This window comes from Phragmites australis, chromosome 4 (genome assembly GCF_958298935.1).
Source record: "Phragmites australis chromosome 4, lpPhrAust1.1, whole genome shotgun sequence".
NCBI classification, from domain to species: Eukaryota; Viridiplantae; Streptophyta; class Magnoliopsida; order Poales; family Poaceae; genus Phragmites; species Phragmites australis.
Window position 1 is genome coordinate 49,396,479 of NC_084924.1, and position 11,819 is coordinate 49,408,297.

At 39.6% G+C, this 11,819-nt stretch overlaps 1 protein-coding gene across 1 annotated transcript; it reads right to left on the reverse strand.

Moving 5' to 3' along the window:
* Positions 1–413: 413 nt before the first annotated feature.
* Positions 414–11,498, reverse strand: LOC133917101 (AP-2 complex subunit alpha-2-like). Its single transcript, XM_062361074.1, has 26 exons — positions 11,103–11,498; positions 9,506–9,637; positions 9,248–9,373; positions 8,680–8,742; positions 8,500–8,597; positions 8,211–8,418; positions 7,531–7,602; positions 7,357–7,449; positions 7,069–7,170; positions 6,846–6,943; positions 6,313–6,394; positions 6,090–6,178; positions 5,097–5,202; positions 4,952–5,017; positions 4,537–4,643; positions 4,348–4,452; positions 4,139–4,259; positions 3,531–4,010; positions 3,302–3,382; positions 3,015–3,179; positions 2,845–2,931; positions 2,623–2,748; positions 2,389–2,469; positions 2,244–2,315; positions 1,082–1,161; positions 414–993 (listed from the first exon to the last, which is right to left on the reverse strand). The coding sequence occupies exons 1-26, from the start codon at positions 11,232–11,234 to the stop codon at positions 849–851; spliced, it is 3,117 nt and encodes a 1,038-aa protein (XP_062217058.1). The 5' UTR covers positions 11,235–11,498; the 3' UTR covers positions 414–848.
* Positions 11,499–11,819: the final 321 nt, after the last annotated feature.

Consider the following 11,819-nt stretch of genomic DNA (forward strand, 5'->3'; position numbering starts at 1 on the left):
CAGAAATCACAAGCCTACAGTAACAAGTCCGAAGTTATCTCTTGACAAGCACCAGTCACAACTAATATTGACATATGTGCGCTCCATAACCGAAGTGTAAAATCCTCTCGTTTCTCTCTCTCTCTAAGAAAACAAGTTTGGCAAAGGGCCGAACAGTTTATGCAATCGGCCCTTGTAAACCTTGGACCAAGGCCCAAGGGCAATCACACTCCCCCACCCCCCAGGTCCTAGGCCGCTCAGAATTTCAACCGGTTGTGTCCAGACGAAAGAATTCTGCAGATGATTAGAATAAAACCAACAGAGGAGCAACAGAAACCCACTAACTATTGGAATAAAGGAATAACAATGTGAAAATATGTACGATACATCCCTTGTCCAAAGCATAGAAGATACGCAACCGCACACCATGCACAAAACAAAACCTATTAATTTCTTTTCCCCATTCCAACCTTATTGGTACAAATTGTAATGCAATGCGCATCAAGGCAACTTTACAATCGGCTTGGTGGAAAAACCTAGCACCTTATATAAACACACAAAACTACTGATATTCACCACCAGACCTGGGCAATACTAGTTATACAAATGGGCAAAAGGGGATGATAATGAGAAACAACAATAAAATTACAGAATATGGCAACTGCTCAATGGAGGGGCCTTGCAACGGGCCAAAAGAATCTTGCGCTTTCCCGGTGAAGAATCCAGCTGAAGACTACTCCGCCAGCCCTTTCGTCATTGATCTTCAACCACGTGTTGTCTTGGCAGCAAGATGCTTGTCGAGATGTTAGATCCTCGTATTAAACAACTGTCATGTACATCAAAACGCTATTCTTTTTTGTTTCTACTTCTCATAGCAATCCAGCAAGCATGGCACCAGGGTCATTGTATGTGGCAGGTGCTGCAGCAGGCAATTGTGGCTGTACCAGAGCAGGAGGCGGTGCTGCCTGAATCCTTGGGATATCAATTAAATGTTCCTTGATGAACTCTTTCAACCTGCTCACCAAAATCTTCAAATCAACTTCTGTATTCCCATTAGCAAGAAACCATTATTTACAGTAGAAATGATGGAGCAAGCTTATACTCGAATGTCAAATGTTGGTCGCCCGATGCAACGGTTAGCCGGAGTTGAGTCCTGTCCTGTGGATCTGTTTCAACTCTTACCTGCAATAGTCAACGATAAACAGCTTGCTAAAGGGATAAAATTGACAAGTGTTACACCTTGTCAACAAACATACAGGTCTCCCTAAAGGGATAAAATTGTATGCATGAAATGTTTGCATGTTACAAAAGATAGACATAGCAAGCATGGTTCTCAGAATCTCGATTCTATCGGGCAATTTTACGACTTTACATCTAAATCAAATCTATCATTTTATGATTCGAATAGTCAAGATTCTACAATTTACGATCTTACCGAAGGAATTCGGATCCGATTTAGAATCTGCGATTTTAACAACTTTGATAGCAAATACTAAAATGGGAAAACATATAAGAAGAGATTTGAACTTTCACTGATATTCACTCGACTCTCATATCGCTCTTCTTTTCACATATATGACCAGTCCAATATGCTTGCAAAGAGACACGCATATTCTGTTAAGGATCACGAACTGAAAATCTCAGCTTAGCTACAGCTCATTACATCTGACAAATGACTCGGGTGCAGCACTTTCTTAAAGATTGGCATTCAGCTAATGTGTAATTACTGTATCCATTATTCCACTGTGCTAACCAGTACAAAGGACACAGCAGCATACAAGCATAAGATACATTGCATCCCTTGTCAGCAGAGGCTAGGAAAACCATTAAGATATATTGCTGTGTTGCAAGTTCATGCTACCCTGGATCCAACTGTGCAATTATTCTAATGGGCTTCTGTTTGCCAGATGGAAATGAACCTTAAAGAAAAATTGCTTGGGTTGAACCATGTATACAGAACTCAGTAGGGTTCAAATCTAACCAAATTGTGTTTGTCAGTAACAAGTAGGTCTAAGACTCATGAGTCAGCTTGCCTCAAGGGTGTCAGAGTATGGTTTATCTTGTATAAGCAATATGTAGATGAAGGTTGCATTCGGCTCAATTAGTTGTTAAATGGTACAATGCCAGAATAGCTCCAGAAGAATATTAGGCAAACTAGCTGCATTCAACAACTGCGCAATTTCATCACGGGGTCCTCTTCACAGAAGGAAAGTTGCCATGCTACAAAACTAAGAATATAAAGGGCAGTCAATCATCTTGCTTACCAGACAAAGCATGGCACGTGTTGCTTCAGAGAAGAATGTGGTGCACGCAACCATATTGTTCGGGTTGTTGTCCTAAAAGGAACAAGAACTTCAATAGTTTGAAAAATAAAAGGGCTCAAAGTGGACGGAATATGACACTACATACAAGTCCAGGAGCGAAAGCTAAGTGGAGGCTCATGAGAAGATTAGCCATTTCAGGAAGAGGCATTGGTTTCACACCTTTAACCTGTTTGTTCAGATAATGAGATGGCCATTAGAAAGATTGTTACAATAACCACTTAACCCAATAATCATAACGAGCATCTTTCATTTTCTACATCATGTAGAAGACACATTTTTTTAACTCCACTTATCCTTCACAGCACAATTGAGCCCTTACCACTTCTTGAATCTTCAGTGAATGAACAGTCAATGCTTTCCACTGGGGGAAAAAATCTTCAGGGGAAAGAGTTATAGGTTGCAAAAATTTATTCAATACAATAGGGAGTCGAAGGTTGGCATCCACCTGCATAAGCAAAGCAAAGACACTACTGTTACCTTGTGAGAAAAAAAGGTTAACATTCGGACACTCAAGAAAAACATGATGACATAGAACAATCACCAGTGCAGTTCCAAATGTATATGAGAAATCAAGAACAGCAACATCTCTACTTGCACGGAGATTCGCAACCTCGAGTGGAACTTGCACCTAGAGAAAATAACAAAGAATTAAAAAAGGAAATGGAAGAAAACATATAAGGTATAAAGGCATTATACTTCATCACTTGATACCTGCGCTCTTGGAGGGATAGTATCAGGAACCGACGAGAGTTCCATTTTTAAATGACTAGGAGGCAAAATCAGAGCCCGCACTGACATAAGAGGTGATGTAGTTTTGTTCCCCAGGAAAAGAACAAGACGACCATGATGGGCACGCCACTCTGCTTTCAAACCAATCTAGAAACAAGGTCCAGTAGGAAAAGGAAATTCGTGTAAAGGTTAATGCAAGGCAGATATGCAACATGAGGATAAATTTTTTAGCTTTGTGAAGTGATGCAAAGTAATCAACTTATGCCAACCTGAATGTGAGGATCCTCATACAGTACTCCACTATCTTTTGTGCACAATATATGAAACTTCTCCTCAACATTGACAACCGGCTGTATAATGCAGAGTTCGTATTTGACAGGTGTCAATAGAAGAGAACATCCCTCACGTAAAGAAATTATTAACAGCATGATATGTTCAACTTAAGCCAGCATTCAATTAGCATACAGCTAGATAAAGTAAATATGAGTACACTCGTACCTGGACTGAGTTGGACTGATCCTCAAGGGTAGCTAGTGCCAAGTCACCTATTGAACTTTGTTTAGCCTCCAATCCTTGGGCAGGATGTTGCTCTACAGCAGGAGGACCCTCAATCGCAAGAGGACCCAAAAGATCTGCCAGGAGGTCTGCAGGAGAAGCAGAATGGGATGTAGAAGGAGGTTCAACTTTACTCTCATTGTTGATTTCGGTAATGTTTGTTGTTATGCTCTCAACTTCAAGGGGAGCCCCATTTTCTTTGGGAGCTTCTTCATAAGTTACACTGCTCTCCTGAGTATCAGAAATAGTTTGGCTTGGCATCTTCACAAGAGTGAGATGATTAGCTGCTGGTGCTGATCCATTTGCAGGGGGGTGATCAGCTACAACAAGAGCACTGGAAGTTTGTTGCTGACTTCGTAGCTTTATAGCACTCTGCTCTGCTGTGTCAACTTCAGCATCTTCAGCCTTCTTCAGCAAAGCAGACTAGGATTTGACAAGTAAACCCATAGTGAGGGGGGGGGGGACCCTTCTCAATGGAATAAATTGAACAAAATACAAACGTATCCCAATAAAATATGAGTACAGAGGTGATAGGTTGCAGCGTAAGTTACCTCACGTTCAGGAAATTTTGGCATTTCAGCCAACACATCTGCCAAAGCAGAGCCTTTCCTGCTTAGTTCAAAATATTCAACTGCTCTCTGCTGTATTTCAACATCGATATAGCTCTCGTACCTGGAATATAATGTAAATAAGAGTAACAAAAGTTTAACGACACATAAAATGGTAGCATATTATCAAAGATGGAAGAATCATTTGTTACTTTTTAAATATTGTCAGGATTTGTTGCTGCAGACCCACATCAGGAGGTTGAGTATGCATCAATATCTTGGCATAGGTTGAGAGAAGAATGGCAACAGTACTTGTCCTGATGAAAAATTGATAATACATACATTACGACAGGATAGAAAATGACACTTAAGTTACTCAAATAGGTGTGTTCACAACTTACGATACTGTCGGAAGTTTATCATTTATAATAGCGAACAACTCCTTAGGGCTACAACCAGGTCTTCGGGCCAAAAGATGACCATACTCCCCAAGAAGGTAAGCACTCACCTGTATTGGTGTGAAAGAAGGATAATGTCACGCAAGCAAGAAAATGTAAAGCATAAACACAAGCAGAAGCGGTAAACAGATGCCAGACATGCCAGACAGATTACATTCCCTTTTTGTAAGCAAATAAAGGACAAAACAAAGGTTCCAGTACAATCAAGGCAATATCATGTAACAAAAATATGCATTCAATGTAAAGGCAAGCATATCGTACAAAGGAGCGTATATCAGGTTCCATGAAAATTAATATCATCTAGCAACTCTGTAAATTCAGTCTTCATAATACAACAATGTCAGCTGATGAAAAATACCTTGACCATCGTCTCATGCAAAGCAGGCTTGTCAAGATATTCTCTCGCCTTTGCTGCAGCATATGGCTGATAAAATTGGAAGTCAAACCATGAATTCACCAAACAAAGTTTAGAAGATTTTGTGCAACTAGATATATGTGCAAACCTGCAGATCTTCATTGTTGGTGACAAATTGTACCACTCGATACCAAATATCATCACTTACAAAATCTCCTGCTTTGTCTATAAGCTGAAGAATAACATCAACATACCTACACAAATAGAAGTTAGATATAGCAAAAACTTCAACGACATGAAATTGCACAAATCAAAATGCGAATTGAACTAATATACCATTTGTTACAGTTGTTACCCTACATGAAATGTAGAAATCCAGTAATTAAATATCAGGTTGGTCAATGCACAACTATGGGCAGTAAACAGCTGTACTTGATAGGATTAGGGGCTTCTACTCTTGGCAAGCAAAATACCTCAAGAATAAACACACACACACACACACACACACACACACACACACAAGAATGTCAAGTTCGGTATGGTACAGTGACAAGCAAGAATCTACTCCCTTCGATCGCAAATATAAGTCAGTGTCAGTCTAACTTTTATGAACTTTTCTATAAGCATAAGTCATTCTACAACCAATAATTTCAAACTACACTTATCCCATTTATTCCTACTTTACCCTGATTGAATGGTGTTCGTGTTTCTGATGACTAAATGCAGCCTCTCTCCTGATCTCTTTGCTTCTCAAACATGTTTAAGACAAAAGGTGCTATTAAGTGTGGGAAAAATGAGGACACCAAAGTCATGTTATGTTGCGTCTTAATTCTTGTGCCCCCCAAAACTCTTATTGTAGAATGATCAATTCAGCTAATTGACTTTCCTCTTTTCAATATTTACAAATTGCAACCTAATTTGGTGCATTTAGAAAGATCTGTTCGCACCAAGAGGCGGCAAACAACAGAACAGTCACTCCTTATCAAGGTTATCAGATAACTGAGGCAAGAACAGAACAGTGCAGACATGTTCTAACATGGAACTTCATGGTTTGAACTACCACATTTATCGGACATAAATGGCAATTCACAACACAGTAACTCGGAAACTGGGCTGATCCCGTCTTCAAACAAAATCTTACCATGAAAGGTCTGGAGCAAACTTCTCCGCAAGAATAGCTGCCTTCAGAGACAGCTCTTCTCGCATTGCAAATTCAGCTGTGTTAAGATACTGTGTGAGAGAAAGAAAACATGTCAGTCTGAGAAACCCTGTAACAAAGCCTAACAGGTACCATGAATAAACAACAGGACAGTGCAGTTAAGGTTTTCTTTTTCCTGCAAGACCATTATCACAAGATTAGCTACCTGCAACAACTCCTCGACAATTTCCTTTGCATTTGTAACATCACACATGCCATATAGTAAATCAAGAGCCCTCCGTCTAATGCTGCAAGACAGTAACATATAAATGTGAAGTTGCAGCAAAAGGTGAATGTACGCATTTGAAGAAAAAAAAACTGAATCCAAAGAGGCAAAGAGCTAATCTAGATTCCATCCTTCATAAGTGAAAACCTTAAGCATTTTTTTTTCGTAGTGGTTAACCTTTACTACCATAAAAGTCCCTCCCGGGTGACTTCAGAGTTCTAGGACGACAAGTAAAGGATAACGGAGGGAGTACTCAACTACACCTAAAAATCAATGATTGGATCGGCCATTATGATTAAAGAGCAATAAAAATGTATTTTATGTGATTCATTTGGAATAAAAGTTTGGAGTCAATGTAGAAGCCACCCAAGATCGTTCAGAATACCATCTATAGGGAAAACTCAGGACACTCATATTATTCTGCTCGGTTCTTTGTAAAGAATAAAAAATAACAGACTGGAAGAGCCTCGTACCTGATATCTGGATCCTTCAAAGATGTAATGATCTGAGCCTGGTGCCTTTTGATGATATCCTGCACATCTGTTACTAACAGCATCCGAGTCATGTTTTCCTGTGAAGATGGATGAAATACTGTTACAACATGGTAAAATTTCCACTTGCACAGCTTGATGTCGATACAAGATTGCCAGCAAAAGGACATAAATCAAGTAAAAGGACCATTAAAAATGCACTTACCAGACCAAGATACCGAATATTTGGCTCCCGGACTGCAATGAACTTCCCAAGAAGAGCCACACACTGTGACATCATCTCCTTTTCAGCATCCAGATGCATGACCTGTAAGGAAGTATTATACATGCAAACAAACTTTATTCAAGCAAAACGAAAAAAAAAAAGACACCAGACTATCAATCTGAACTCAGTTGGTAAACTGGAACATAAAGTTCTGCAGAAAAGGAAATGTAAGACCAAATTGCTAGAAACAAAAATAATTAATCATCCATAAGGTCAGTATAAACTCACCAGAGCAAGAGCTTCAAAGAGAACAGCATGTGAGGCATTGTTCTTGTTAACATTTTTAACAACATCAGTACCCATCAAAATGCGTTGTAAAACCTAAAGGATGACAAGAATACCATTAAAGTTCGCACATTATTGTACATGTGGAGTACAATAGTTAAAAAGAAAAGGTTGTACCTCAAACAAAGCTCGTCTTGCATTGGGATCTTCAATGGTAGGGAAGTACTGAAGAGCTCTCATTGTCTTAACCTGCGAAAATAAATTTATTTTTAATAACAGTTGGATGTGTGGACCATTTGCATCCAATGTGCACACCAGATATACATATTTTCCTTCAACACGCCAATGAAGAAGTAGCCAATACATGTAAAATAATTCAATTTCGTGAAGAAAATATTTCTATAATACTAAGCGTTCTGACTTCTGCCAAGGCCAAATGCACTGCCTAAACCTAGCCTTCAGGACAAAAGTTATCTCTCCCTATATGAAAAAAGGAACTAGGCGTTCAAACAATAACAACTCCACCTGTTTGAGTTTCAGTAATGAATTCATATGGTTGCTTACTTCTTCACAGCATAGAATGTGTAACATGGATTTCTGACTGTAAACTTCTAAAAACCAGCTCTGCATCACAGTTGCAACTCTTCCAGAATGCTTATATAGCAACCATTAAACAATATGCATAATTAATTGCTTGTGCTGCTGTTTACACACATTCACTCACAAACTCACTAGAGTTATTGATCAAGCATAATAGAAGGTAATGATCTAACGGACACAAATGAAATACAAATTTGGCCTAACTGTAATGATAAATAAAGCTAGATAAGTGGATGATGGCATGAAAAGGAAAGTACCTGAAGCCAAGGAGATGGAATTCCGTAGTAAGTGTATTCTTGTGGAATATCTTGATTTCTTGCCAACCTCTCTAATATTCTTACACATTTTGGAAGGCAATTCCAATATGCTTCAGCATTGTTGGATACTAGTGAAACAAAAAGGCTCATGACAGATGTCAGCACACCTAGATCACGCTCATCTAGAAGTTGTGCCATTCGATCAGCCCTGATATAAAAAAAAAACTCGATTAGCCAATTCATTAAGTAGAGTAGAGTATAAGACTTCTATATTGTATAATATTACTACCAGCCATCAATATTCACAACATCAGGATTCTTCCTATAGAGCCGCAGAAGGCATAGAGCAGCCTTCTTTCTGACAACAGGACGGCAGCTACTCGAAATCTGATAACCATAAGATGTTTCATTAATACAATCATTCACAAAACAAAGAAAGGGGAAGCTAAGCAATAGAACATTCACTTACAAGAAGTTTCTGGACATCTGGGGCCAGTGATTCAGAAAATTCTTTCCCACCAATGTTACCTACCTGAAAATTATTCTAGTCAAAGATATAACACATACAGGACAGAAAAAGTTGTTAATTGCACAAAAGAATCAGATAAGAACTAAACTGTCAAGTCCAGTAGAGCTGGTGAAATAGACTAAACTGTCAAATGTGGTAGACCTAGCAGGTGTGCAATATGCTATTTCATAAAATAATTATGGAGTTCAAGCTACAAAAAACAGAAGCCATTAAATTACAACCAAATAAATAAACTAAAGAAGTACAAGTTACATAAACTTAAGAAGTTGATTTCAGGTTTGGATTGCCTATATTCCCTAATGGTGGTCGTGCCATTTTGATGTCCTTAGCTCCTTGTAACATCACAAGATACTTTTTTAGTGACACAAGCGCTGTTTCTAAATCAAATTTATTTGATAGTTAGAAAAATGATGCTGATTAATACCCTGGGTTTGATTTGCCCCCAGAATAACATATTTGGACCAAGTCAGCAGAAAAAATGATAGAAGGGCAAGACAGAATGCCATACCATTGTCAGTGCTAAGCACTGGAAAGTCTCATTACGTCCTATTATGTCATTCCGTACTGTATTTATAACCATCCTTAGGAAATCATTATTCTCATTCAGTAAGCAAGATGTCACGATGTACCCAACCTGCAGCATGGGTCAAAGGATGGCAATTAGGAAACGAGTACACATGATCGCCTTGATGATTTTACACCAAAATTGAGTATACCATTTGAAAAAGAATACCGTGACTAAGGATATCGAAACTGCATGTTTTACCTGTTTCTCAGGATACTTTGGTGCAGATATCAAAGAAACAGTTTCCATATGCCCAAAATCAACATCATAGCCCAGCATATAAATGTAAAGCATTTTCCATACATACTTTTTCTTCTCGTATGGTGATAAGCCCTGCAAGACACAAAATTATAGTGATTTATAGTACGGTTGCAACCTTGTGTCTAAGATTTAAGAGGTTTTCAGGCACATTAAGGGGAGTGCTGCAACTTTTTTTTAACAGCATTACTCCAAGGCCCTTGGTGATTGAAGTTTTATCTTGAATGGAAATGGTTATCTTTGGCATTCTCCACTAGTTTAACAGGAACTGCCTACTATGGTCCAGATAACATTTGATCCGTTAAAGAAAACATGAGGACACTGTCATAGACAGGATCACAGGAAAACAAGTTATTGGATCTATGTATCTTTCAATATGGGGTAATTTGCATGTGCTGATGAGATTGATATCCCCGCATGATAAAGGTAGAATAGCGAAATGTGGCACTATTTTATTTCAGTACAGAGCTATAGAGCCCCGTAATGCAAAGCCGTGCATATGAGCACATCTATACACAGCAAGTCTATCAGCAGTTTCATTTCATATGTCAACCATCAAGTCTTTGTCCGGAAACATATAATGCATACAGCATGGCGTAGAGCATTGCTATTGAACTTTTGATATCAGAATTCATAACATTCATTTATACTCTGCAATCTCACAGTTACTACATGGATCTTTCTTTAGGACATAGGCGATCAAATTGTCGAATTTCGATCACAATTATACACAAAATTGTTGCTACCATTATTTTCTAAGAACAACTATTACTAACATTTGACTAGAAAAATCGATGGTCAAAGGTCCTTAGCATATTTGAATTATACACAAAACTTGTTGAATTTCGATCAAAATTATACCTTAGCATGTTTGAATTAAAATTATTTATTAATAGAGGGGGAGAATTGTTCATGCTAGTCCAACATACAATATTGCAAGATGAAGCCAAAGATGAGGTAGTAGCATCCCCCAAGATAGATAGCTCAAAGGCACACTGGCGGCCCCTAAAACCCACTATCTCTAGGTTCCTAGAGAATCCCAACCTACCAGTCACAGTTTGAGTTGACAATTGAACAGTTGCCAAAAAAAAAATACAAGAACAGTTGCAAACTGTTTCCAGATGAACACGAACTAAACAAAAGGGCTATCATGCTTCCTGTTGCTCGAGCCCAAATGGATCAAACCCAACCCTAAATTGTTCAAAACAATCATCATCCTGACAGTTTATTGCAACCGTTTCACAGTTAAGACTTAAGAGCGAAAATTGCACTTGCAGCCTACCTAAAGTATAGCTCAACAAAATATCATCCTCGCAGACATCAAACAGTTTGAAACTACGAGGGCCCAAACCGACACTACGGAGCTTCCCGCCCCCAGCTCACTACCAATTGACCATCATACAGCTCCCTAGTTCTCATCAAGCGGGATTCGACCAAAAACCCGAGCGCACCCCACCTCAATTCAGCAAATGCGTCCGCACGTAGCGACCAGCATCGCGCCCAAATCTCAAAGGGAAGGATAAGGGAGAAAGCGGGTGACCTTCTCATTTTTGAACCGCGTGCGGATGTTGCCTAGCTCCTTGTCGACGCGGAGGCGCTCCTGCTCCTTGTTGTGGCAGTTGCGTACGTCGCTGATGAACACCGACAGCCCCCGCATCCCCGAGAGCGCCATCCGCTCGTCCTTGGGCCGCCGCCTCTAGAGAAACCCCAGATCCGCGTGGCGCCGCGCGAGATCTGGCGCCCGGATCGGGGGAGCAAAACCCTACGGGGCCGGCGAAATGGATCGGCGGCTTGGCGCGCGGAGGACGACGGGGTTTGGATTCGGTCGCGACGACGTCGTAGGCGGGCGGCGCCCGGCGGTGCGCGTGCTGGATCGGGGAGCCTTTTCGCTGGTTTCTGGAAGGTCTGCGAAGAGAAGAGGAAAAATATTGGCGTGGCTGCTCGGGTTCAAGTTTAAACTCGTCTGGAAATGGTGTTACCCCATGTTAAAAAAAAAAAAAAAAAAGGTGGTAGACCTTGGTAAAATTTCAAATGAATAATAAGAAGTAATAAGGAAATGAGAAGGAATGGTTTCAATTGACTGCTATAGTACTAGTTTCATAATCTATATCACCGATCAAATTAAATCCGTGTCCTCGATTCAAATATTCTTTCTTTATGTAAAACACTGGTATAAGACTGACTGTGTCAATTCAAATAAACTTTCTTTGTGAAAACACTAGCACATGATAGTGTTTGTAGAATTTTGTGCTGCAAG